General features: G+C 41.8%; 1 protein-coding gene across 4 annotated transcripts; it reads left to right on the forward strand.

Annotated features, from left to right (window-relative positions):
• The first annotated feature begins 10,622 nt into the window (after window positions 1-10,622).
• Window positions 10,623-26,325, forward strand: dyrk2 (dual-specificity tyrosine-(Y)-phosphorylation regulated kinase 2). 4 transcript variants are annotated; one of them, XM_068050488.1, is made up of 3 exons: window positions 10,623-11,048; window positions 11,649-11,782; window positions 22,037-26,325. In XM_068050488.1, exons 1-3 carry the CDS (start codon window positions 11,006-11,008, stop codon window positions 23,636-23,638), a joined length of 1,779 nt encoding a protein of 592 aa, XP_067906589.1. In that variant the 5' UTR covers window positions 10,623-11,005; the 3' UTR covers window positions 23,639-26,325. The 4 variants fall into 4 exon arrangements, with proteins under 4 accessions (XP_067906589.1, XP_067906592.1, XP_067906591.1 ...); XM_068050491.1 differs by lacking the exon at window positions 10,623-11,048 and adding an exon at window positions 11,147-11,176; XM_068050490.1 differs by lacking the exon at window positions 10,623-11,048 and adding an exon at window positions 11,166-11,227.
• The last annotated feature ends 852 nt before the right edge of the window (window positions 26,326-27,177 follow it).

The following is a 27,177-nucleotide window of genomic DNA, read 5'->3' on the forward strand; positions in this document are numbered from 1 at the left end:
CCAAATAGATTCTGTCCTTGACCCATCCAGGACATTCTCTTTCTCCAGCACTTTAATGTTCTCCTTAATCAATACTGCTACTCCTCCTCCTTTCTTTTCTTCCCTATCTTTCCTGAACATCTTGTATCCAGGAATATTTAGTACTCAGTCAACTCTTTGTTGAGACAGATCTTCATTATTGATATGACATCATATTTCCTCATGGATAGCTGAGCCTGCGCCTCACCAACCTTATTTACCCCACTCCACACCTTCACATACATGCACAGTAAACCTAATTTAGACTGTATTACATTCCATCTTACTCTGACCCCACCTAAAACCTTACTATTTCCTACACTTGTGCTATCTGTCTCTCCCAATTATCTGCGCATTTTGGTTTTCCTCTCTAGTAGTAATTCCTAGTTTCCAGACCCCTGCCAAGTTAACTTAAACTCTCCCCAATAATACTAGCAAATCGCCCCACAAAGACATTCAGGTGCAACCCATCCATCCTGTTCGGGTCCCAAATCCTCCAGAACTGGTCCCAATGTCCCAGGAATCTAAAGTCCCTTCTCCTGCATAATCTCTGCAGCCACACATTCAACTGCTCTATCCTCCTATTTCTAATATCACTTGCACGTGGTACATGAAGTAATGCACAGATTATAACCTTTGAGGTCCTGTTTGCTAGTTTCTTTCCTAGCTCCATAAACACTGCCTGCAGGTCCTCATCTCTTGTTCTACCTATGTCATTGGTACTAATATGGACTACGACCACTGGTTGTTCACCCTCCCCCCTCAGAGTGCTCCGCAGCCCCTCAGTGACATCCTTGATCCTGACACCAGGGAGACAACATACCATCATGGATTCACGTTTGCAGTTGTAGAAACACCTGTCTGTTTCCCGAACTATCAAATCCTATCACTATTGCTTTTCCAATCTAACTTATGCCCCTCTGTACAGCTGAGCCAGCTGTGGTGCCATGGCCTAGGCGCTGGCTGCACACCCCAGAGGAACCATCACTCTCACCAGTATTCAGAACAGAATACTGATTGGAGAGTGAGATACACTCAGGGGACTCCTGCATTACCTGCCTGGTCTTCCTTAACTGCCTGGCTGTCACCCATTCCCTTTCTGTCTGCATACATTAAGCTGCAGGGTGACCACATCTATAAATACGCTATCCATGAAGCTCTCAGCCTCGTGGATGTACCACAGTGACTCCAGCTGCTGATTAAGCTCCGAAATCTGGAGTTCAAACTGCTGCAGCTGATGACACTTCCTGCACATGTAGTTATCAAGGCCATGAGAAGTGTCCTGGAGTTCCCACAGGGAACAGGATGTGCACTCCATGGGACCGAGTTGTCCTGCCATGCCTCTATTTATTAGACTATTAAACTTATGACTGATCTCTGCCATATCTCTGTTTATCTCCTTTTATTATTGTTAACTAAATAAAAAAAACTTAAGACTTAAATAAATACTCACCAATCACACCAATCAGCTGCCTCTCGTGTAGATGTCACTTTATTTTATAGGGAAATTAACTGAAATGCTTTACTTAACTCTTCCTATCTAAAAACCTGAGATTTTAATTTACTGAAAAATTCAGAACCCTTTAGTACTACTATACCTTGCTATTTCATTTTAACTTTATCCCCTAGATTTGATTAATTAATTAAATGCTGATTGTAAATGATCAGATTGGCCTTAATTGTAAGCTAATCAATTGATCTAGTCTTACATTGAAGATGATTAATTTAAATATAATTATATTAAAATAAAAATTCAAAGCTTACTATAGTACTCACCCGACATGACTTCTTGTCCTGTGACGTCTCTTAGCAATATATTCCTGCCTCTCACCACTGCTCCATTCTCACCCGCTGGGCTTTGCCGCTCTGCCACTGCCAGTGTTTTCCGTGCTATAGTTATAAGGCTCCTCTCTCCCGCTGTGCCTTGCTGCTCTACCGCTGCCGGTGTTTCCCCCGCTGTTTATAAAGGCTCCTCTTTCCCACTGGGCTTTGCTGCTGTGCTCTCATGGTTGGTGGTTTCTTGATGGATATAGCTAATTCAGTTAAACTGTTTATTGATCACTTTGAAACGCAATCTTCCGTGACATACTATGATGGGGCGGGGAGTGGCGGAGGGGGGGGGTGGTGGGGGTGATTCTGAAGAACCATTTAGCATTATGGTTATTTTTTTCCTTCATGACCTCTATAATGACATCGCTTTGTAAGGAAAGTTGTGCAGTATGTGGCAGACAACGCCTCACCAGGTAATATCACAGAATACTCCCAAATCAATCTAGGCACTTGAAGCACTGCTGTAACATACCAATAGTGTGCTTTATTACTACTCTATGGTATGCACCTGATTATATGTGTGCAGCTGGTGTCCTAGGATAGCGCAGAGATCCCATGAGCCATGGCAGTAGATGAAAATCTTAATTCCCAAACATTTAATTTGCAGGATCATATATTTGTGGGACCATAACTATCGTAAAATGAAGGAATTATGACAGCAAACTGGGAATTGCAATTCCTTGTGATAATGTGGTGCTGATGGTTGTAGAAAGCTGAACTCTGAGAATGTGGAATCTTCCGATTCGCATAAGTAATTGCATTGTGCAATGGAGCAGTTAGATTCATATGGCTGCAATCTATAACCCCTTGTTCCGTCAGGAATCCTGCAACTGTAAGATTGCAGAGGCACCTTCATGCTGCTGTTGATTAGCATGGGAAAGGAGATGAAGTGTGATGTCTGAGAAAAATAATACCACTGTGATTTGTTTCAAACATCTATGGACAGTCGATTGGGTTGTATTTTTATGTCTCTTGTAGCAGCTTCAAACAAACACAAGGCTAAATTCACTGTGACTGTGAATTTGATGGCCACTGAGAGTGCCATGATAGTGGGAGAGCTTGACTTCAGGTTTGCTTGCAACATCTGGCATGACTATGTGATGGCCTCTTGATGAATCAAAACCTCCATTTGCACTGTGCCCCAGATAAGCGAAGGTGTGTATATGGCTGATTTTAATCCACTACCGCTAATGGGAATGCAGCAGGCATGTGGTAAAAGTTGTGTCGCTTTTTATTGTTGTATTCCTGATGTGTTCTCGGAAACAGAATCACAGAATTGTTACAGTGCAGAAGGAGGTCATTCGGCCCATCATGTCTGCACTTGCTCTCCGTAAGAGCAATTCACTCAGTTCCATTCCCCCGCCTTCTCCCTGTAACTGCCAGAGTTTTTTTTAGGTTATCCAAGGTCCCTGCCAGAAGCCAGTGTGGGTCTCTTAAATACATGCAAATTGGTGTCCATGACACTATTAGGATGTTGATTCTATTTCAACGTGAAATTGCAGTCCAGCCCAGTATCCAACCTACCAGTAAAACCCAGCAGGATTGGTCTGTCATGGTTAACTACGAGGTGCTTTCCTAGTGAGTAACTAGCAATTTTCTTTTCATGGCTGGTCCCTTGAAGTCCTTATCTCTCTCCTGCTCAGGAAAGCTAGGAGAGGAACTTTCTCCTCCCAGCAAATTCTCTCCGCAGCTGTCCCTGCCGCCGCTATATTGTGCTGGCCGTTTCATGGCATGTAGACGCTCTGATTAACTATCTAACTCACATGAATGCCAATATCTGTGCTGGTGCTTGGGAAGGATGGTACATGTGCAGCATCTGGAGGATTGTTCTACTCTGAGGTGTCTTCTTCTAAGTACAGGTGAAGGACTTAGATGATAGAGAAGGGAGAGAGAGGCTGGACATTATCAAGTGACATTCTTGAAGAGGTGAAGTTTGTTGAATATTTACTATCATAAACAAATGGTTAATTACAAGAAATATGCAGACATCCTGCTGACATAAGCTAACAGCTTCGCCCTTTCCGACGTTCATGCCTTTTTCCGAGCCATTAATTTCCAGGGCTACTATGTTGGAAACTCCTCCCCCGGTCTAGGTCCTTTCTCTGGCATTATGCGCTGTTGTAAGCTGCAGACAGGGCCAGAGTTCCATACATACAACCTCCATACAACCGCCCAGGCATGCGCCATGGAGAGGTCACTCCATAGTCGCCTCACAGCGACCAAATCAACATGGAAGGCAGCAGTTACGGGTTATAAGTCCAGCTCAATTGGTGTAGAGATTGGGCGCCACGGGTTGCCTTTGTCGGTGGGAGAGGTCATCGCATCTCACTGGACAGCTACCGCCCGCCTCAAACCAGGCAGCCCCCAGTCAGTAAGGTTCTGTCCCACCACAGTCCACCTGCTTCAATGGGTGCTTGGAGCTCAGGGTCATTGCCCGACAAGTGGACTGTAACACCGCACCAAACAGCACAACCAAAAAAGGAAAGAAGATACCAGCCCTTCGTTTTGCAAGCTGGAACGTCAGAACTATGTGTCCTGGCCTGTCGGAGACTACACAAATCAACGATTCTTGGAAGACCGCCATCATCAACAGCAAGCTCAGTAGACTCAATGTGGACATTGCAGCACTTCAGGAAACACGCCTTCCTGCGAGCGGATCTCTAAGAGAGCAAGACTACACCTTCTTCTGGCAGGGTAGGGATCCTGAAGAACCAAGACAGCACGGAGTGGGCTTCGCCATCAGAAACTCTTTGCTCAGCATGATAGAGCCACCCTCAAATGGCTCGGAACGCACACTGTCCATCCGACTGTTCACCGCCTCTGGTCTAGTACACCTTCTCAGCATCTATGCTCCAACACTCTGCTCCCCACCTGAAGTTAAAGACCAGTTCTATGAGGAACTCCATAATATCATTAGTAGCATCCCCAACACCGAACACCTATTCCTGCTGGGGGACTTTAATGCCAGGGTTGGGGCCGACCATGACTTTCCTGCCTTGGGCGCTATGGCATTGGAAGGATCAATGAGAAAGGACAGAGACTGCTTGAGTTGTGTACCTATCATAACCTCTGCATCACCAACTCATTCTTTCATACTAAACCCTGTCACCAGGTTTCTTGGAGGCACCCAAGATCATGTCATTGGCACCAGCTGGACCTCATCGTCACAAGGCAAGCCTCTTTAAACAGTGTTCAAATCACACGCAGCTTCCACAGTGCGGACTGCGACACTGACCACTCCCTGGTGTGCAGCAAGGTTAGCCTCAAACCAAAGAAGCTGCATCATTCCAAGCAGAAGGGCCGCCCGCGCATCAACACTAGCAGAATTTCTCATCCACAGCTCTTACGCAAGTTTTTAAATTCACTTGAAAAAGCCCTCCAAAACACTCCCACAGGGGATGCAGGGACCAAGTGGGCCCACATCAGAGATGCCATCTATGACTCAGCAATGACCACCTATGGCAATTGTGTGAAGCGGAATGCAGACTGGTTTCAATCTTACATTGAAGACCTGGAACCTGTCATAGCCGCTAAGCACATTGCACTGCTGAACTACAAGAAAGCCCCCAGCGAGTTAACATCCGTAGCACTTAAAGCTGCCAGAAGCGCTGCACAAAGAACAGCCAGGCACTGTGCAAATGACTACTGGCAACACCAATGCAGTCATATTCAGCTGGCCTTTGACACAGGAAATATCAGAGGGATGTATGATGGCATTAAGAGAGCTTTTGGCCAACCGTCAAGAAGATTGCCCCCCTCAAATCTAAATCAGGGGACACAATCACTGACCAACGCAAGCAAATGGACTGCTGGGTGGAACACTACCTAGAACTGTACTCCAGGGAAAATGTTGTCACTGAGACCGCCCTCAATGCAACCCTGTCTCTGCCAGTCATGGATGAGCTGGATATACAGCCAACAAAATCGGAACTCAGTGATGCCATTGATTCACTAGCCAGCAGAAAAGCCCCTGGGAAGGACGGCATTACCCCTGAAATAATCAAGAGTGCTAAGCCTGCTATACTTTCAGCTCTGCACGAACTGCTTTGCCTGTGCTGGGATGAGGGAGCAGAACCACAGGACATGCGCGATGCCAATATCATCACCCTCTATAAGAACAAGGGTGACCACGGTGACTGCAACAACTACCGTGGAATCTACCTGCTCAGCATAGTGGGGAAAGTCTTCGCTCGTGTTGCTTTAAACAGGCTCCAGAAGCTGGCTCAGCGTGTCTACCCTGAGGCACAGTGTGGCCTTTCGAGCAGAGAGATCCACCATTGACATGCTGTTCTCACTTCACCAGCTACAGGAGAAATGCCGTGAACAACAGATGCCCCTCTACGTTGCTTTCATTGATCTCACCAAAGCCTTTGACCTCGTCAGCAGAAGTGGTCTCTTCAGACTACTAGAAAAGATTGGATGCCCACCAAAGCTACTAAGTATCATCACCTCATTCCATGACAATATGAAAGGCACAATTCAGCATAGCGGTATCTCATCAGACCCCTTTCCAATCCTGAGTGGCGTGAAACAGGACTGTGTTCTCGCATCTACACTGTTTGGGATCTTCTTCTCCCTGCTGCTCTCACATGCATTCAAGTTCTCAGAAGAAGGAATTTTCCTCCACACAAGATCAGGTGGCAGGTTGTTCAACCTTGCCCGTGTAAAAGCGAAGACCAAAGTACAGAAAGTCCTCATCAGGGAACTCCTCTTTGCTGACAATGCTGCATTAACATCTCACACTGAAAAGTGTCTGCAGAGTCTCATCGACAGTTTGCAGCTGCCTGCAATGAATTTGACCTAACCATCAGCCTCAAGAAAACGAACATCATGGGACAGGACGTCAGAAATGCCCCATCTATCAATATCGGCGACCATACTCTGGAAGTGGTTCAAGAGTTCACCTACCTAGGCTCAACTATCACCAGTAACCTGTCTCTCGATGCAGAATTAAACAAGAGCATGGGAAAGGCTTCCTCTGCTCTGTCCAGACTGGCCAAGAGAGTGTGGGAAAATGGCACACTGACACAGAACACAAAAGTCCAAGTGTATCAAGCCTGTGTCCTCAGTACCTTGCTCTACGGCAGTGAGGCCTGGACAACGTACGTCAGCCAAGAGCAACGTGTCAATTCATTCCATCTTCGCTGCCTCTGGAAAATCCATGGCATCAGGTGGCAGGACCGTATCTCCAACACAGAAGTCCTCGAGGCGGCCAACATCCCCAGCATATACACCCTACTAAGCCAGCGGCGCCTGAGATGGCTTGGCCATGCGAGCCGCATGGAAGATGGCAGGATCCCCAAGGACACATTATACAGCGAGCTCGTCACTGGTACCAGACCCACCGGCCGTCCATGGCTCCGCTTTAATGACGTCTGCAAACGCGACATGAAGTCCTGTGACATTGATCACAAGTCGTGGGAGTCAGTTGTCAGCGTCGCCAGAGCTGGTGGGCAACCATAAAGGCGGGGCTAAAGCGTGGTGAGTCGAAGAGACTCAGCAGTTGGCAAGAAAAAAGACAGAAGCGCAAGGAGAGAGCCAACTGTGTAACAACCCCGACAACTAATTTTATCTGCAGCACCTGTGGAAGAATCTGTCACTCTAGAATTGGCTTTTATAGCCATTCCAGACGCTGCTGCACAAACCAGTGACCACCTCCAGGCGCTTACCCATTGTCTCTCGAGACAAGGAGGCCAAAGAAGATGCGCTGTTGTATGCTGCAGACAGGGCCAGAGTTAGTAAGCGGCTGTGTTAAAGGTAAAGTGTGCATATAGTACGTGTGTTGAGATGTGGAAATGAAGCAAAATACAATGTGAATGGGGAACTGATGAATGTAAAGCCAACTGTGTGGAATGTGAAGTGGGCAAGGAGTGTTGGGAGGAGTTGATGATTGTGCAAGTGCTGGGGTGTCAGAAGGGAATGCTGTTGTTGTGTGGTGTGAAGAGAACAAGGGAAGAGGTGAGTGTGTTTGCAATGTGAAAGAGATAAACTCATTGTGCTAATTTGGCAGCAGGAGTAGAAAAAAGGCAGAGCCACAGCAATAAGTACAAAGTTCAAACACTTCACCAGCAGCAGAAAAAAAACCAAAACTAGGGAAAAGCTTTAGCACTAGCCTGACAAAGTTGGAAAGAAGATGAAAGTGCAGGTCAGGGTGACTAATGCATCACAGAATTACAGAATAATACAGTGCAGAAGAGGCCCTTCAGCCCATCGAGTCTGCACCGAAGCATTAAAGACACCTGACCTGTCTACCTAATCCCATTTGCCAGCACTTGGCCCATAGCCTTGAATGTTATGACGTGCCAAGTGCTCATCCAGGTACTTTTTAAAGGATGTGAGGCAACCCGCCGCTACCACCCTCCCAGGCAGGGCATTCCAGACTGTCACGACCCTCTGGGTAAAAAAGTTCTTCCTCAAATCCCCCTTAAACCTCCCGCCTCTCAGCTTAAACTTGTGACCCCTCGTAACTGACCCTTCAACTAAGTGGAACAGCTGCTCCCTATCCACCCTGTCCATGCCCCTCATAATCTTGTGCACCTTGATCAGGTCACCCCTCAGTCTTCTCTGCTCCAACGAAAACAACCCAAGCCTATCCAACCTCTCTTCATAGCTTAAATGTTCCATCCCAGGCAACATCCTGGTGAATCACCTCTGCACCCCCTCCAGTGTAATCATATCCTTCCTATAATGTGGCGACCAGAATTGCACACAGTACTCCAGCTGTGGCCTTACCAAAGTTCTGTACAACTCGAACATGACCTCCCTGCTTTTGTAATCTATGCCTTGATTGATGAAGGCAAGTGTCCCATATGCCTTTTTCACCACCCTATTAACCTGCCCTGCTGCCTTCAGAGATCTATGGACAAACACGCCAAGGTCCCTTTGTTCCTCTGAACTTCCCAGTCATATGTAGGGGCAGCATGTTGGTTGATATTGTCGATGATTCCTTTGCTAGCCTAAAAGGGGTGGAGGCAGAATAGTTGAATCAAGGTGACTTTGACTGTCATGGGAAATGCTGTCCCAATGTTATAGTTTGCCCTTTGCTACAAATGGAACAACAGTGTAACTAGCCCATGCTATTCCTTGGTCAGTGCAGGTTGATGTACCAGAGCCTGCAAATACAGCTGGTGGTATTTTTATGGGTGTGAACAGTCCAGTCTCTGCTCTGCTTATTTCTCCAGCATACCTTCCTTCATCTTGTATCACTTCAGCCATGAAATACTGTGATTTTCTTCCATCATTCCCCAATCCAACAAACAAATCAGAGACCATCTTTCCCTCTATCGCCTTGCAAAATGTTTAACAAACCCTTTCCAGCACAACCCCATCCATTACCTCATTTTAGAGGAATATAGTGACAGGAGTTGGTAGTTTAGCCTGTTGAGCCTGTTCCACCATTCATTTGTACCATGGATGATCTGTGCTTTAACTCCATTTACCCACCTTTGCTCCAGATCCCTTGGCACCCTTACCCAACAATTATCTATCGATCTCAGTCTTGAAATTTTAAATTGACCCAGCTTTTTGAGAGAGTGAATTTCAGATTTCAATGACTCATTAATTTCTTGAATTTTTTCCTGCTCCCTCAACCTTATCTCTTAATACCACTCGGGTATCTCATTCATCTCTAGATTTGCTCGCAACTTTCTTCTTGGATTACTCTCACCCTGGTCCAGCACGATACTATTGTTGTTTGACCTCTATCTCTCTAGTGTCTTAGGCTGCATGGTAACAACTTGTGTTACTTTTGCACTTTTAATTTAAACTTCAACTTTTATTGCCTGGCAAAATAAAAGCTAAAATTACCCTGCTACATGCTGCTGCAATGGGTAGAATAAATTCTGAGCTGGTCTCAACAATTTAAGACTGTCATCTTGCATTGACAAATGTTGCTCCTGACTTTCAGAAGTAATGTACCAATTTGAGTGTAATAGATAATTCTAAAATATGTAATTGTGTTAATTAATTTTAGTGAAAATAAAACTGATAACTTAAATGCTGTCAAGTATACTTAATTCTACATATTTATACTATGTTTTAGAATATATTAAAAAACAGAAGAAACAGAACATTGTTCCACTGGATGTCCTTTCACTGCAGTATTTCATAATGGATTTTATATTTTTTTTAAATCTGAAAATACTGTCATAAATATTGACAATTTTAAATAGGGCTCTCCACTTTAACAATATTAACTTCATATTTATTTGGTTAATTTGTACCTGTTAATGATATATATGACATAATATGTAGTATTATGTATAGTATATAGTATATTATAGTATAATATAGTATTTACATCTTGGTTGAACATTTTAAAAAGCACGGTTGAAAAATTACACAGCTAACTTATCTTTGGACTGCAAGATATTTGTGTTTTCCAGCATTTTAAAATAACAGGTCTTGTGTACAGAAACAAATATATAAGGTGACGCCTTTCATTTCACCAGCACTGGGATCCCCATATTAGGTGAGGATACTTTTTCTAGTTCCAAACTGATGAACTCAGGGTCAACCTAAAATTTTCTTTTCTGCCTACGTCTGGGTGGCTTTAATGAAAGCTCTTGTCACTGATACTACTAATCCATTTCGTCCTTTATGAATGGTGTTTCCCACTGCTTTTTAAACACAAAAGGTTGCTTTTTTTTCCTGCTACAGACGAATTTGCCAAGAACTCTCTCCCATTCCTTCCCTTAGGAACCAGTTACCCGTTGCTTTTCTGTGCCCGAGTCCCTGAGGCAATCTGAGTGACGTTGGTGTGTTGCTCGGGCTGTTTTGGTTTTAGGGTGTCGGCTGTTTTAACTGACTGTTTCCGAGTATCTCTTTTTCTCTAATGTGTATGTATGGAGTTTCACTTAGCAACCGGACGGCCAGTTTTTAACGCACAAGCGATCAGCGTTACATAGCCACCATCTACCGCACCATTCCAGTGCTCAACACAAAGCCGCTCCCAGATAGCGGCGTGTGGGGACTTTTTGTGTTGAATGTAGTAGTTTTATTTCTAAAGTTGTGCATTATGTTGGCGGGGCGGCAATGGTGGAGTTTGGAGCAGTTTGCTGTCTCTCCGGATGTAGGTGATTCTCCTCCTGCAGCTTGGAGTTGAGAGAAGGAGCAGCTGGAGATTTTTTTTTTCTTCTCTCTCTCTGTCTGAGCGGCCATGTTAACGAGGAAACCGTGCACTACTGCTGCCTATCCAACGGGTAAGGAGAAGCAAAGGGAAAAGGGCCAACACCCCGCTGGATTGAACAAACCCACGCTGTGTATTTTCACTCCAGTTAATTTTCAGTTCAGTGCACTGTACCTGGCATCTTCAGCGTTGATGGAAGGGGTGAATGGAGCTTATTTAACCTTAGTGCTTTTACACTGGGCGGGGGAGGAGGTAGGGAGGAACTTCCGACTAATCGAAAGTGTGCTTGCCCTCCAGGAATGAGGCTGGGGGTTGAAGAATTATCACCTCACTTTGGTAGCTTTTACAAGTCATTAATTTATAATAATATGGAGGAGGGGGCGGACTTGCAGTTGCCCCCAAGGCTAGGGCGGTTGTTGAGGGAAAATGAGATGGTGTAACGCCTATTGAAGTCGCGCCTGTGAACGTTTGTTGAGGTGAGGTTTGTGTGTATATTTAGTGAACAAATGGCGTTTTTTTTTTGGTATTGTGTGGTGGAAGGTGGTTGTGGTGTCGCTCTCTTCCTTGAGTGTGTGGAGTCAGGGTTTTCATGTCGTTGATATGGACGCTAGGTGTTTCTATTTACTTTAATACCGAGCGGTCTCTTTATTTTGAATGTGTGTGTGTGAGACAGGTAGAGCCGCTGACAGCTCGGTGTTACAGCAGGATTACAGGACCGATTGCTCGGAGAGCCAGAGAGGCGGAGCAGGATCCCGGCTGGCAGACCCATCATCGCCCCTAGAATTACCGCCACTGAAGAGTCACACGGTAAGAGAGAGACACAAACCCACTAAGAGATTGTATTATATTGTGAAAATTACCAGAGCAACCGCTTCTGGATTAACTGAACCCGCACAACGAGTAAAAACAATCTACCATGGAAACCACAGCGTGTAACATGTCAAAAGTACAGACTCAACAGCAGTTACAGCAATTAAGATTTAAGACATAAAGACTTTTTCTTACATTTGGACGTACCATTTTTAAGCCAGCGAAGGGACATTGTAAATCTATTTCACTTCCCTCTTTGTTTTTCCACGAGTTTGATTTTAAAACTGGATCTTTTGGGGAGGTTTAACTCGTCAACAAATGTGCATGTTCCTTATTAGTTAACCAAGATTATGTTTTCAGTTGAGGTTTTCCATGGATTGAAATCTTAATTTTCTAACTGCAGGTTTTTATATTTCTCGCCCCTCAATTTAATGGTTACTAAAGGTCCAAAAATCAAATATTTAAAGCTATATATGCAGCAGAAAAAAAAATCTTAATTACCAGATTCGTAGACTGACCCGCAATCATCATCATCATCATTAAGCAGCTTAGTCGAAGTTTTAGTTTGGGGAGATAATAAACTAATTACTCATCCTACTCCCTCAAAAATATTGTAATATGTGAGTAGACTATAACCCGGCAGGTTAAGTCTCCGATCGATCCGGGTTATCTTTTTGATACAGATCAGTTTGTATAGGGTGTATGTATTGTGATCCTCAACTCATTGAGGCCTTGGCTTCAATCTCTCGTCTGACAGATCACAGACGTGCTGGGTGGGGGTGGGGAGCAGCCTGCTTGGACTTTAAGTACAGCTTTGTAGAGCATTTTCATCTGTTTCAATATCAATGACTGGCTGCGAGGAAATGTAAATATTTCTCTCGTGAGCCTATGGACGTTTTCTGTTTTAGGAATTGGACATGTTATACATGCTTCCATATCCGTTAAGTAATTCTGTGCAATCGATGCAAACGTTTTGGGTTTTTTGTCTTGGGGAGGGGAGAGCCAGTGGAGGATGCAGACACATGTTGTTCAATGATTGTATTGCAATGTAAGTCTTTAATCAATTTAACAAGAAATATAGTATCATCTTGCGTGAGAAGGAAGTCTGATACTGCATCTTCCTCTTCGGTGCTTGTGAAGTATACACTGTTTGGAATTGAACGAATGAAAACAAAGCAAGTTCTGCGAATATAACGCAACCAAAATTCTAGGACTGGAGGTTTGAAATGAATTGGGTGAAGTAGATGCCTTGGTGCCGAGGGAAATGTTACTACAAAAGTGTTTTTTTTTTTGTGCAGGCGTGATAAATAATTCATTGTCCCCCAGGATTTACGATTCACATGAGAAGTAGCACTTGATCCAACGGGTGGGGTGTGCGTAAGGAGAGACAGAAGTTATCGAAGCACATACTTAAAGCATTATTATCCCACAATTTTAATTTTTTTTAAATGGTACATTTCAGAAAAATATCATTATGATTTTCCTGTAAATTGTGAGTGAACTATATTGGTTTTCTTGATCCATTGAAGGTATTAAAGGCTTGTGATGAGACACATTTGGACTTTCTTCTGTCTTTTCCTTCTGGCTCCTGTCCCTTTTATGTCATAGGCACTGATAGCCCACAATAAGTTACATTGGTATATTTTTATATATATTTATTCATAGTGATGCAAATAATTATCACAAGCAGTGTTGTGAGAATGTGTAGGCTAATGATTAAGCAGTGGGGTCAGTTGAGACTGCTTTGAGGGAGGGAAGGCCAGTCTCCTATAAGTTGAGTACCATTTCTCTGCTGCTGAGGTTGGAGAATGGCGGAGCTTGAGTCCGAGGAAGAAAGTAACTATAATTAGCAGTCAAATGGGTAAAATGTTGATGTCAACAGTATGAACAAAAATGTGGTAAGTATGGGTTGGAGAAAGTTAACCTCATTTCTGAGCCTGAAAGAGCAACCAGAATCATTATGCATGCCATGTAACAGACTGTGCAAGCATGTGATTAAAATCCAAGAGGAGATGCTTCATTTTTAGTTTAGTATAACCAAGATAAATAAGCATGCCACAATCAGTTTTTTTTAATGGCTGTCCTGAGGTACGGTAGTTTTGAATATTTTACTAGGAACCGTACACCCTAGAATAAACAGATTCCCGTCATTAACATGTTGCTGGGATGGTTTCATGCATGAGGATGAAAAGCTGTATTACTAGTGTGAGATCCTATCAATAGTGGCATTCGGTATTTATCCTAAATAAAATGTGAACTTTCATAATGCTAGTGAAAATATAGCTACTGCTAACATCAGTAACATGATAGCATCGTGATTATCCTAATATATAAATAAAAAAGAATTGGGTGTCTCATGACTACACTATCTTGGCTGCATGGGTAAAAACAACTTTCTCTTGTAAGAAGTTGCATTGTTTTACAGTGGCTTTCCATTGCATGAACACTGTTACAGACTGCACATACATGTATGTGTTTACCAGTTTGGATAGTGTGCTCTTGTTTGCTGACACTTTAAGGTGCCTGATCTAAATGTTTAAGCAGTTGTATTGCAAATCAGTTTTTTTAGGAGCCCTCCTAAGATGTTTTTAGACATAAAATAAAATCTTTCGTGCCTCTGTTCTGTTTGCAGGCAGTAAATGGACTTTCACAAATGAGCTTTGTAGCTGTTTCTAATAACAGTTTAAAGAGTGTCGATTTTATAAAATGTTTTTAAATGTCAAGAATCAAATGCTGAGACCTCAGTGTCTAGGTTTAGCACAAGTTCCAAGTGGTCCACTTTTCCTTAGCAACGAAAATGAAAAGTCAGCATTTCTCTGATATATGTCTGCCGCACAGTTTAAGCTAAGAATGTGTCAAAATAGATTATATTGCTACAAATAAAAGAGCAAGGCTATATATTCCTGTTTTCTAGAGTATGGTATTTAATCTGCTGCTCTATCTCTGGAAAGGCATACACAGTACTTCATTTTAGGCACAGTTGCAGTAATTAAAATTCACACTCTGACTTTAACTGATGTGGATTATGATAGGCTTGCACATACACACACAGGAACAGGAGTAGGCCATTTAGCCCCTCCAGTCTGTTCTGCCATTCAGTGAGATCATGGCTGAACTGCGACCTAACTGCACTTACCCAAACTTCTGCCACCCTTTGCATGTAGAAGTGTTTCCTACTTTCACTTCTGAAAGGTCTGGCTCTAAATTTTAGATTATGCCTTCTAGTCCCAGACTCCAAAATCAGCACAAATAGTTTTTCGCTATCTACTGTATAAGTTCCCATTAATATCTTGAAAACTTCAATTAAATCACACCTTAACCTCTTAGATTCCCAGGATTATAACACTAGTTTGTGTAATTGCTTCTCATAATTTAACCCTTGGAGTCCCGGAATTATTCTGACAAATCTCTGCTGCAGTCATTCAAGGCCAATGTACCCTTAAGGTGTGGTGCCCAGAACTGTTCACAATACTCCATGTGGGGCCAGCCAGGGCTTTATATAGCTGTAGCATGACTTCTACCCCCTTATATTCTAGTCCCGTGGATACAACGCATTCTATTAGCCTTTATGATTTTCTTTACCTGGTTATGACATTTTAGTGACCTATGTGTCTGGATCTCCAAGACTCTTTGGACCTCCCACTGTTTCTAGCTTTTCACCATTTTAAAAAGTACTCTGTCCTATCCTTTTTCAGTCCAAAGTGGATGATTTCACATTTGCCTACGTTGAAATCCATTTGCCACAGTTTTGCCCATTCACTTAATCTATCAATTATGTCGTTGTAATTTCATACTTATTTCTACACTTCTTACAGTGCTACTTATTTTTGTGTCATCAGCAAACTTGGATATATATCTTTCTATCCCATTATCTAAGTTGTTAATAATTACGGTGAATAATTGACGACACAAAGTAGATCTTTACAGGACACCACTAGTCACATCCTGCTAATTAGAGTACCTGCCCGTTATCCGTACTCTGTCTCCTGCCACTTAGTCAGCTTTCTAACCAGGTCAATGATTTTCTGTCAGCTTTAACTAACAGTCTCTTACAAGGGACTTTATCAAATGCCTTCTAGAAGCTCCTATAATTAACATCCATAGACATTTCCTCATCTACTTTAGTCACCTCTTCAAAAAATTCAATCAGGTTCATCAAGCATGATCTACCCTTTCTAAATCCATGCTAACATTCTGATCAGCTGGAAATTTTCAAGATGTTCAGTCACCATCTACTTAATTATGGACTCCAGTAATTTCCCAACAATAAATGTTAGGCTAACTGTTCTATAATTCCCTAGCTTCCCCCCCCCCCGCCCCCCCCCCTCAGCTTTTGTTCAATAGCTGAATGACATATGGAATTTTTCAGTCTAAAAAAAGTTCTCAACTTGAGGGAACTTTGAAAGATTATAGTTAGGGCATCAGCAATGTTCTCACCTACTTCCTTTTAAAACCCAGGGATGGAAACCATCTGGTCCTGTGGATTTGTCACTCTTTAGTGCCATTATTTTCTTCATTACTTTTATTTTGCTTATGTTAATTTTGGTGAGTCCCTGTCCCCTATTCAGTCGTATTTTTCTTGGGATGTCCGGCATGCTATCCTCTCTCTACTGACACAAAGTAGTTGTTCAACATGTCAGCTATTTCCCTATTTTCAATGACAATATCACTTATTTTTCAAGGAGCCCACATTGCTCCTGACCACCCTCTTGTTCCCTAATATTGTGGAACTTTTTTGTTATTGGTATGGTTATTCTGTATTAAACTGTTTTTCTGTAGTCACTCTAGAACAGTAATCATCATAAGCAGTTTGCTCATGTTTTCTGCCAATTAATGTACATTTGAGTCAAATTGAGATTGGCCAGTCCTTGCTTCCAGTGCATTAATGTAACTTTCTGTCCTTTTGAACAAAATCACCTGTATTAGAACATTACCTGCATGTTGTGTAACATCATTTTGTGGAAAATATTAAATATTCTTTCCTCTGGAGTAAACTATTGTGCAGATTTACATACAGTAATATTACTGGGAAATTATTTTGTAAAATAAAGTTGCATCGTCACTTGGTGTTGACTTGTGCTATTTTAAGGGAAAGTGTTTTAGAAAATCTTTTCAATACAAGTACAATTGCTGCAGAGTTTCATTCACTGGATAGCAGTGAAAATGTGGATTTGTTGTAGTCCTTAAAAGCTTCCTTTTAGCTTAAAATTCATACGTTAGATTTAAATAACATTAGTTTTTTTCAGATATTATCGGTTGGTGGTGGTATACTTGGCCAGAGTGAATGATGCCATCTTATGTCTTTTGGCCAGGTCCCCTATGTACATGAGTGCTCCACTGCATTCAAAAATGTAGAGTATACCTCTGCGTGCAAAGTGTTGCTCTGAATTTGCAAACAAACATACTGGCTGCACATATTAAATCAGCTAACTTGTCTGAAGGGTCAGGCTAGTACAAGTAACTAATATAGAATCTTTTTCAAGGCATGTTTGTTGTAAATAGTTCCATTCTAACAATTTAATCTACTACTAAACTGCTTCATGGTCCTGCAGCTTCATCAAAATGTTGTTCATTTACAGTGTGTTAGGCTGTTCATGCCGAATAATACCACAATTAGTCTAAATTTGATAAAATATTAAAACAATACTGATGTACTGTTCCACAAAGGGGATAGTTTGCCATTCATTTTCCCCCTCTGTTCACTTGTGAACAAGGCCCTTGCCATCCATGAGTTTATTGTGGATGACTGCATCAACAACATGGCCATGATGGAAACTTGGCTGAAGAGTGATGACACCTTTTCCCCTTAATGAAGCCTCCTCCTTCGAACTCTACCTTCCAACAAATGCCCCATCCAGAAGTTTCAGTGGCAATGTGGCTGTTTCTCACCAAATCACAATATGGTCTGTATCCCCATGTTTCTGGCACCTTTTCCTCCTTTTAGCATCTTGTCTTGTTCCACCCGTCATGCCTCTCCATTAAAATCCTCCTTTTCTACTGCAAAACCAAGTGCAATGCCAATTTCCACTGCTTTACTCCTTCTGCCTCTGCACCAAGCGACTTCTCATCCTCGATGATTTCAACCTCCATCTCATTGGAATTTAGGAATAGGTTTGGCCATTTAGCACCTCGGGCCAGTACAATGAAATCATGGATGAGTTGTGACCAGACTCCATACGCCTGCCCTTGTGCCATATCCCTTGATAACATTGGCAGATAAAAATCTATCAATCTCAGTTTTAAAATTAACAATTGATCTAATAATTTCCATTTGCGGAAGAGAGTTCCAAACTTCTACCATCCTTTGCATATGGAAGTATTTCCTATTTTCACTACTGAAAGGTCTGGCTCTAAATTTTGTACAATGCCCTCTCATCCTAGACTCCCTAAGCAGTGGAAATCATTTCTCTCTATCCACTCTCTCTATTCCGCTAAATATCTTGAAAGCTTTGATTAAATCAGCCCTCAAACTTCTAAATTCCAGGGAATATAACCCTACTTTGTGTAATCGCTCCTTGTAATTTAACCCTTGGAGTCCAGGTATCATTCTGATAAATCTATGCTGCACTCCCTCCAAGGCCAATATATCCTTTCTAAGGTGTGGTGCCCAGAACTGCTCTCAGTACTACAGGTGTGGTCTAAACCAGGGCTTTGTATAGCTGAAGCACGACTTCTACCCCCTTGTATTCTAGTCCTATAAAAGTATAAAAGTCAGCGTTCCATTAGCCTTTGATTTATTTTCTGTACCTGTTCAGGACATTTTAATCTGTGTTCCTGAGCCCCCAAAGTCTCTTTGGGTCTCCACTGTTACTAGCTTTTCAAAATTTAGTAAGTACCCTGTTCTTCTCTTTTAGGTCTAAAACTCATCATGCCCTCTCCTTGGAGTTCACTGCCCTCCTATCCTCTCTTAATCTCTTCCTTGAAATAAACTCCCTACCCATATTCACGGCTACCCTCTCGATCTTGCCATGTCATGTGAGCTCTCTACTCCCATTGTGTTGATTATAGATAAGGCCATCTCTGTTCACTTACTTGTATCCCTCTCCACACACATCCCCCTCCCAAGCCCACTTCCTTCTGTCTCCACCCTGGAAAAAACACTCTCCCAAGTCAATTACACTTGCAAATTCCTAACTTTCTAGAATGTGGCCCTCTAATCACCGTGTCATTTCTGCAGCTACCTATTAGCTCATCATATCCTCAGCTTCACCTTTGACCTTGACCCCACTAAAACAATAACTCTTGTCCTGTTTGTGCCCCCTGTTACAACCCTTATGTCTGCCGACTGAAGTTCAAGGGAGTTAACGTTCTACGTGGACAACTGATGTAGCGTTCATCAGCAGATCTAGCTGGACCACATAAATCCCAAGACTGCTTTCTATTCCAGGATCATCCTGGAATGCAAAGATATCTTGGCTTCCCTTCTCCACCAAAAACTATGTTCTTAAACACCCCTCCCCTCCTGCCTCCACTCTCTCCTCCAACAACAAACGCAAGGAGGAATTGGACCTCATTGTCATTAAGATTGAGGCCATCTATTCAGCAATTTCTGCTTCCCTCCCACTCCTCTCCAGCCCACCAAGCCAATCTTCTTGTAAAGTTACAAAAGAAAAATACTGTAGATGCTGGAAATCTGAAATCAAAACAGAAAATGCTGGGAATACTCAGCAGGTCTGGCTGCAACTTTAGAGAGAGAAACAGAGTTAACATTTCAGGTTGATGACCATCAAAACCCTTCCTGTAAGCTTCCAGCCTTAGCCTTAAACTCGCATCTTTCTTTAATTTCTCTCCTATCTCCCATCTTGCCCTCTCTTGAACTCCTCGTGCCCATGAGACCCACCTGCTGGCCCCCATGTTAGATAATATTGTTAATGGTTCCATCTCCTTTGGTATTGTCTTCCACCCGTTCAAATCTGCCATTACTAGACTCCTTCTCCAAAGACCCCTCTGTCCTTGCAAACTACCACCCCATTTCCAACCTCCCTTTTCTCTCTAAAGAACTTGAGTGTGATGTCGCCTCCCAAATCTGGCCACATCTTTCCCATGACTCCATATTTGAACCACCCCCAGCCCCGCCCTGCCCCAAATCAGGTTTCCACTCCTGCCACAGCACTGAAACAGCCCTTATCAAAGTCACATTACATGCTATGTGACTGTGACAGTGGTAAACTTTCCCTCCTTGGCCTTCTCAACCTGTCTGCAGTCTTTGACGCACCTGACTACAACATCCTCCTTTAACGCCACTCCTCTGTCAACAACTAGGTGGGACTGTCGCACTTGGTTCCATTCTTATCAATGCAGTCATGGCCAGAGAATTGCTTGCAATGGCTTATCTTCCTGCTCTTGTGCCATTACATCAAGTTCTCCAAGGACCTATCCTTAGGCCCCTCCTATTTCTCATCTACATGCTGCCCTTAGCGGCAATATCCGAAACACAATGTTAGGTTCCATGTGTACTCTGGAGACACCCACCTCTTCACCACCACCACCTCTCAATCCCTCCACTGTTCCTGATTTGTCCCACTGTTTGTCTGGCATTGAGCCCTGGGTGAGCAGAATTCCTCCAACTAAATATTGGGAAGACCAAAGCCATTGACTTCTGTACGCACCACAAAGTCTGTTCTCTAGCCACTGACTCCATCCACCTCCCTAGCAACGGCCTGAGGCTGAACCAGGCCATTCATAACCTTGATCTTATTTGACCCTGAGATGAGCTCACGACCACATATCTATGCCATCTCCAATACTGCCTACATCCACCTCAGGAACATCACCCACCTCTGTCTCTACCTCAGCTCATCTGCTGAAATGCTCAATATGTGCCTTTATTACCTCTAGACTTGACAATTTGAATGCTGTTCTGGCTGGCTTCGCATTTTCCTTCCTTCATAAACTTGAAATGCATCCAAAATTCTGCTGTCCATATCCTAACTAGCACCAAGTCCTGTTCACCCATCACCCCTGTGCTCACCAGTCTACATGGCTTCTGGTCTGGCAATGCCTTGATTTTCAAGCTCTGTTTGTCATGTTTTGAAATCCCTCCATGACCTCGCCCCTCCCTATCTTTACGCTTCTCCAGCCTACAACTCTAAGATCACAGTACTCCTCCATTTCTGGCCTCTTGCAAATGCCTGATTTTAATTGCTTCCCCTATTGCCTTCAGTTGCCTGGCCCTAGGCTCTGGAATTCCCTTCTTAAACCTGTCAGTCTCCCATTCTTTAAGATGCTCTTTAAAGTCTACCTGTTTGACCAAGCTTCTGGTCATCTGTCCTAAAAGCTCCTTATGTGGCTTGTTGTCAAACTTTGTTTGGTAATGCTCCTGCGAAGCACCTTGGGTTGGTTTTACCACGTTAAGGTGCTATATAAATGCAAGTTGTTGTCTAATATTATTGTAATTGGGCCTCTCACAGGTTCTACATTGTCTACTTCATCCAAGTTATTGATTACATTGTAGATCAAAAATATTTAGGCATTGAATGGGATTGGAATTCAGTTTGCATAGTGGTGGTTGCATTCCACTTCACCTGCTGTAGTGTGGTGATGTCAAAACTGAAGATGTTTCAGTGGATAGGAGTCCTTGGTGAGCTTGGCATGAGGGGATATGAAGGGAAAGAATGTAACAAATTAGTAACTTGTTGCTTATTAAAGCTTTCCCTTTGCAATTATTTTATGCAGTAAATTAAATCTGGTCTCGAGTTCTGGTCGGAAAAAATTGCCTGAAACATTTAAATGACAGTTTATGTAATCGAGGATCAGTTAATTTGACTGTTTTAAAATTTGCATGACCAAATTGTCCATTTTCATATTGAGTCCAATAAGTCCCAGGAAAATTGTCATGTTCATGTTTGCTGGTCAGGCATTTTGGTGTACTTTAAATTAGACAACATGGGTTTGGGACTGTTCCTTTTGGGGGAAATCTCTGCTGGGCATCAAGGAAGAAATGGAACCAGGATAGAATGGGCTGTTGTTGTATAGCTTCCAGTGATTGATTACAGAGGAGGTTGTCTATCTTGCATACAATGGGAAAATGGCCTGAAGAGAAGGGGAAGGAAAGGGAGGGAGTGTATCTTAAAGGTTGCAATGAAAGGACTAGTGTACTGAGAAGAATGCATCCAATTAGGCAAGTGTGGATAAAACAAAAAACATACTTTTGAGTTTTCTGTTTATAGTTTCTATTTTGTGTATATATATATTGGCAATTTAATATGTTTTCCTTTTTTTCCCCAACCAAATCTCCTGTGGTTCTTTTAGGTTGGAGGTTCTAAGCACACAATGAATGACCACTTACATATCGGCACCCATGGACAGATCCAGGTTCAACAGCTTTTTGAAGACAACAGCAACAAAAGGACAATTTTGACCACACAACCGAATGGACTTACTGCAATTGGTAAAACGTCATTACCAGTGGTTCAGGACAAGCAGTTGGAGAGCTCTCATAGGTGGCAAGGAAGCTCTGCATCGGTAAAGTCAACAGATTGTTCTTCAAAACCAAAATCCACAGTCATGACACCAGAGCAAGCCATGAAGCAGTATATGCATAAACTTTCTGCATTTGAACACCATGAAATATTCAACTATCCTGAAATCTACTTTGTTGGTCCAAATGCAAAGAAACGGCAAGGTGTAGTTGGTGGCTCAAATAATGGTGGTTATGATGATGACCAGGGCTCCTATATTCATGTACCTCACGATCACATCACTTACAGATATGAAGTTTTGAAAGTAATTGGAAAAGGGAGCTTTGGGCAGGTTGTGAAAGCCTACGATCACAAACAACATCAGCATATAGCACTGAAAATGGTGAGGAATGAGAAACGATTCCACCGGCAAGCTGCAGAAGAGATACGGATTCTGGAGCATCTGAAAAAACAAGACAAAGATAATACCATGAATGTCATTCATATGCTGGAAAACTTCACATTCCGCAACCATATTTGCATGACATTTGAATTATTGAGCATGAATCTTTATGAGCTGATCAAAAAGAATAAGTTTCAAGGGTTCAGTCTGCCATTGGTTCGCAAGTTTGCTCACTCAATATTGCTGTGCTTGGACTCTTTACACAAGAATAGAATTATTCATTGTGACCTTAAACCTGAGAATATTCTGCTTAAACAGCAGGGACGAAGTGGGATTAAAGTGATAGATTTTGGCTCTAGTTGTTATGAACACCAACGTGTATACACATACATACAGTCACGATTTTACCGTGCACCTGAAGTGATCCTTGGCGCTCGCTATGGGATGCCCATAGACATGTGGAGTTTGGGTTGCATTCTGGCTGAACTATTGACAGGCTACCCTCTGTTGCCTGGAGAAGACGAAGCAGACCAGCTTGCTTGTATGATTGAGTTGCTGGGTATTGCGCCACAAAAGTTTTTAGATCAGTCCAAACGAGCCAAAAATTTTGTGAGCTCCAAAGGTTATCCCCGTTATTGTACCGTTACTACTTTGCCAGATGGCTCAATAGTTCTTAATGGAGGACGGTCACGAAGAGGAAAGCTTCGTGGCCCACCAGGGAGTAAGGACTGGGTCACAGCATTGAAGGGATGTGATGATCCTCTCTTTCTTGACTTTCTGAAACAGTGTTTAGAATGGGATTCTACGTTGCGTATGACACCCAGCCAGGCATTGCGACATCCCTGGCTACGAAGACGCTTACCAAAGCCTCCAACTGGAGAGAAAGGTTCATCAAAGAGAGCAACAGAGAGCAGTGGTGCTATTACATCAATTTCTAAATTGCCTCCAACTTCAGGCTCATCATCAAAACTAAGAACTAATTTGGCACAAATGACTGATGCCAATGGGAATATTCAACAGCGAACAGTGTTGCCCAAGTTGGTTAGCTGAGTTTGAATAAATCCGTGCCAGGAATGCGAGGAGAAGTTATTGCCGCATCACTGAGCCTTATTCAGTTGAAATTTTGTAGTTTTTAGAACTTTGTAATTATTCAACATTGGAATTTTAAACACCATTCTGTTCTTGAGAACTAGGAACAGTTTTCTTTTAGTGGTTGCTGGGGACCATGCATTATTGGAAGTTGGTTTTTCATATAATGTGTGTGAAATGTTTTACTATTGATTCTCTTGGCATATGAATAGTGCATTCTGTTGGCATATGAATAGTGTATGTCATTATAACATTTAAAGTTGTCAAAAAGATGTCACTAGTCATTTTTTAAATGACAAAACAATGGCAGATGATGATTAGCCACTATTGGGCATTTTAGAATTTTTGTTTTCGTGGGTAGTGGCTTTTACTAGTCTGTAACAATGTAGATCTTGCATTTACTTTTAAAGAAAGACTTTTGCAAATCTGACAAAAACTGTAATTTGAAGTGCCATGGAATCTAGTTTTTACTGCCTCATTATTCCTATTGTAAATGTCCTTCCTTGTGCTGCAATTGTATCTGTTCTTCAGATTTTCAAACTGGGCTGACAAATGGAAAAGCACATCTCTTAACAAATTATTTTAATTTGGATATAATATTGTTTGGCAAACCTCTTTAAAAAAAAAAAACAGGTTTTAAAATTGGTTGAATTGTCAGATCATTTTGGAAAGTTGAAAGATTTCATTGTTGCCTGCCTCAGTTTCTCTGCTGGTTAAAAAAATAATCATATTCAGGCACTTGCTATTGAAAATGTGAGGAATATAAGTCAATTGTATGCCATAGGAGTTTGTTCATGGGGAAGTGTTGGTGAGCAATCAAAGAATAAAGAGATGGGTGAAGGAGAAATGAAGGCTTTTTTTCATATAAAAGCTGGAATATGTTAGAACTAAATGAGTAGACCACATCATCTGAAGGAACTTGGATTGGTCATAAATGCATTATTAATTTAAGCTAAATTTAATTTTTACTTGAAAGACTAAAATTCAAAGCATGGTCCCCAGTGAGGCTGGTATAAAACAACTTGCAATTCTTGCCAAGTATCTTCAAAAGAAAAAATGCACATTTGGAATTTAAGTCCTGTGCGCGCTCCACACAATTAAATTGAAGAATCCAAATCTTGAAATGTTTTTGGCAATTTTACTATTAGTGAAAATGTTATCTTTTTAGAAAGAAAAATTAAAATTAGTGATACGAAATTGAATCTTTACAGCACTCAGATTGGGTTAAAACCAATTATTCTACTGTTGCAGAAATGAAATCTGATTTTGTGTATTTAAAATGTATGTTGCATTGTCTTTAGTGCAATATTTCAAATAGAATATCCTTTTGTAGTACTTTTATGCTTTGTAATACATTTTTAATTGTTATGTATCTGTACAGTGTCACTGTAATACCACTACAGAGATTATTGCTATGTATTGGGTTTATAAAATGTTAGCAGAAAGATATTTTTGTACTTGAATCGGCCTGAAAGCTATTCTGAGCATTTTGTGTATGTTCACTTGTTGAGAAACATCTCCAATCAAAGCTTTACTTCTATTGCACATTTTGTAATTTAACCATTGCTAGTTATTAGAGCCCATTTGTTTATCTAATGGAGTAGTAAGCTTTGGCTCCATGTAGTGTGGATTGATCAGTACTGTATAGCAATGGCTCAAATGGTTATTTTACAAGTAGCTAATTTTAGAAACCAATTCAGTCTCGTAGGTGGCTTGTCTGAAGATACCTATGGTGCATGTTCTGACTTGATTATTCAGTGTCATGCAGTCTCAGGTTACAATAAGAACAGAAGTTCAATGACTCAGTTCTGCACATTGTTGTTCAGGACCATTAGAGTACATCACTACAGCAAAAATATCAACAGTACAAAGTAAGATTTTTATAGGCCTATGAAAATTTGTTTTCTCACAGCAGGCAAATTGTGACCTTTAGTGTTAACAGTGTGCCTTTTGTTACCAGTGCCATGTTGTACGGTTTACATGCAATTAATTAATCCTTTGATACTGGCACACTAGTGATGTAGCAGTTTACATGGCTGTATCGGCTCCATTGTTGAGATGGTCTGGAAAGAGAATGAATGCACACTTTGAATTTTATTAAAAAACATTTATTCAGCCCTAAAATGTATAACATAACACTAAAGGAAGATCTAAGCTCTAGGTTCACTTCTTTAGCAGCTTAAGAAAAGCTGTAACCAAAATAGAAGTACAACTACAAGTTTATAGAGGGTTTTAAATGATCATGATCTTTTTTTTCAAGCTATCCTTTTGCAGCATTTTGTTTTATTTAATTTACATGAAGGATATTTTAGTTAATTAAAATCTGAAGGGGGGAAAAAGTATTTGGGAGCAACAGTAGGGATGCTGCAATTGACCTCTGCCCTGAATTACAGAGAAGAGAGGGGGTAAATAGTCAGGGTTCTCTCTGCTAATTTGTTATCTAGTGACCACTGCAAGATGTACGTGCTCAATTGTGAATGAGCCTGTGGTCGAGTAGTATGATGACACCCAAGGTCCGAGTTTATCAGTGAAGCTTGACTACTTGGGCAAGGTTCCAAACAGCATCTGGTGGTCATGGAACCATACTGTGGACAAGAAGTCAATTCCTTTGAGAGAATGGGAGGAAATTGGTGAAAAAGAAAATAACATTTCAGAGGGGGGCGGGGAGCGGGTAGGGGTGCGGAGGGGGCACAAAGTTCTTTCAAAATTGCTACTTTTGATTTCGACCAGTTATAAAATTTGGCTATCAGAAAGAAAAGATGTTGTGGACATCACAGAATACTTTTCAAAAATGGTAATCAATGTGCTTGTTTCCACATATTTTAATATGAGGAGTTATTTCATGTTTTGTGTGTATACCAGTAGCTCAAAGTAACATGAAGCAAATTGATAAATTATACACTAATATTCCAAACAGAATTTGTTGCCGTCCACATTCCCAAATTGAAATTCATTGATATACCATAACTGGATGAATGAAGCTGAAAGGGTCTGTTGCATTTAAAGGGAAAATTTAATCTACTGAATTATACAACAATCCTAAATGATATGAAGGAAGATACCTATCTGCTGTCTGTTTACTTCTTTCAGAACCTCTACCTAATTATAATGATATCTATCTCCCTTTCTAGTATTTTGGATAATGAAGCATTTCAGCAGAATATAGGTCCCCAAAGTATCTGCTTTTTTTTTAAATTGATAGATTAAAGTATTTTAATCCTATTTGGCTGCAGTACATTCAAATGCATAACAATGTGCACAATTGTAAAGATAAATTACTGCAGTTAGTTCTGCTTGTGTTAATTATTTATTTTAACCTGTATAGATTATTCACTTCTGGATTCTGGCCAGTGTAGGTGCTATATGCAAATTCCTTAAGCTGCCCTAATATCATGCAAAAAGTTCTTTACAGGTACCTTCTAACCCACCTCTCCACACAACCCCCCCCCCCCCCCCCCCCCCCAACAAATACAGTTTAGATACCATAGTACAAATATTTG

The sequence above is a fragment of the Heterodontus francisci genome, chromosome 18 (genome assembly GCF_036365525.1).
Source record: "Heterodontus francisci isolate sHetFra1 chromosome 18, sHetFra1.hap1, whole genome shotgun sequence".
In the NCBI taxonomy this organism is placed as follows: domain Eukaryota; kingdom Metazoa; phylum Chordata; class Chondrichthyes; order Heterodontiformes; family Heterodontidae; genus Heterodontus; species Heterodontus francisci.

Excerpts from the sequence above, each read along its gene's own strand:
- dyrk2 (XM_068050488.1), top strand. The coding sequence starts at position 11,006 with ATGTTAACGAGGAAACCGTGCACTACTGCTGCCTATCCAACGG. Across the intron at positions 11,049-11,648 it reads TACTGCTGCCTATCCAACGG|GTAGAGCCGCTGACAGCTCG; the intron begins GTAAGGAGAAGC and ends TGTGTGAGACAG. Across the intron at positions 11,783-22,036 it reads CGCCACTGAAGAGTCACACG|GTTGGAGGTTCTAAGCACAC; the intron begins GTAAGAGAGAGA and ends TGGTTCTTTTAG.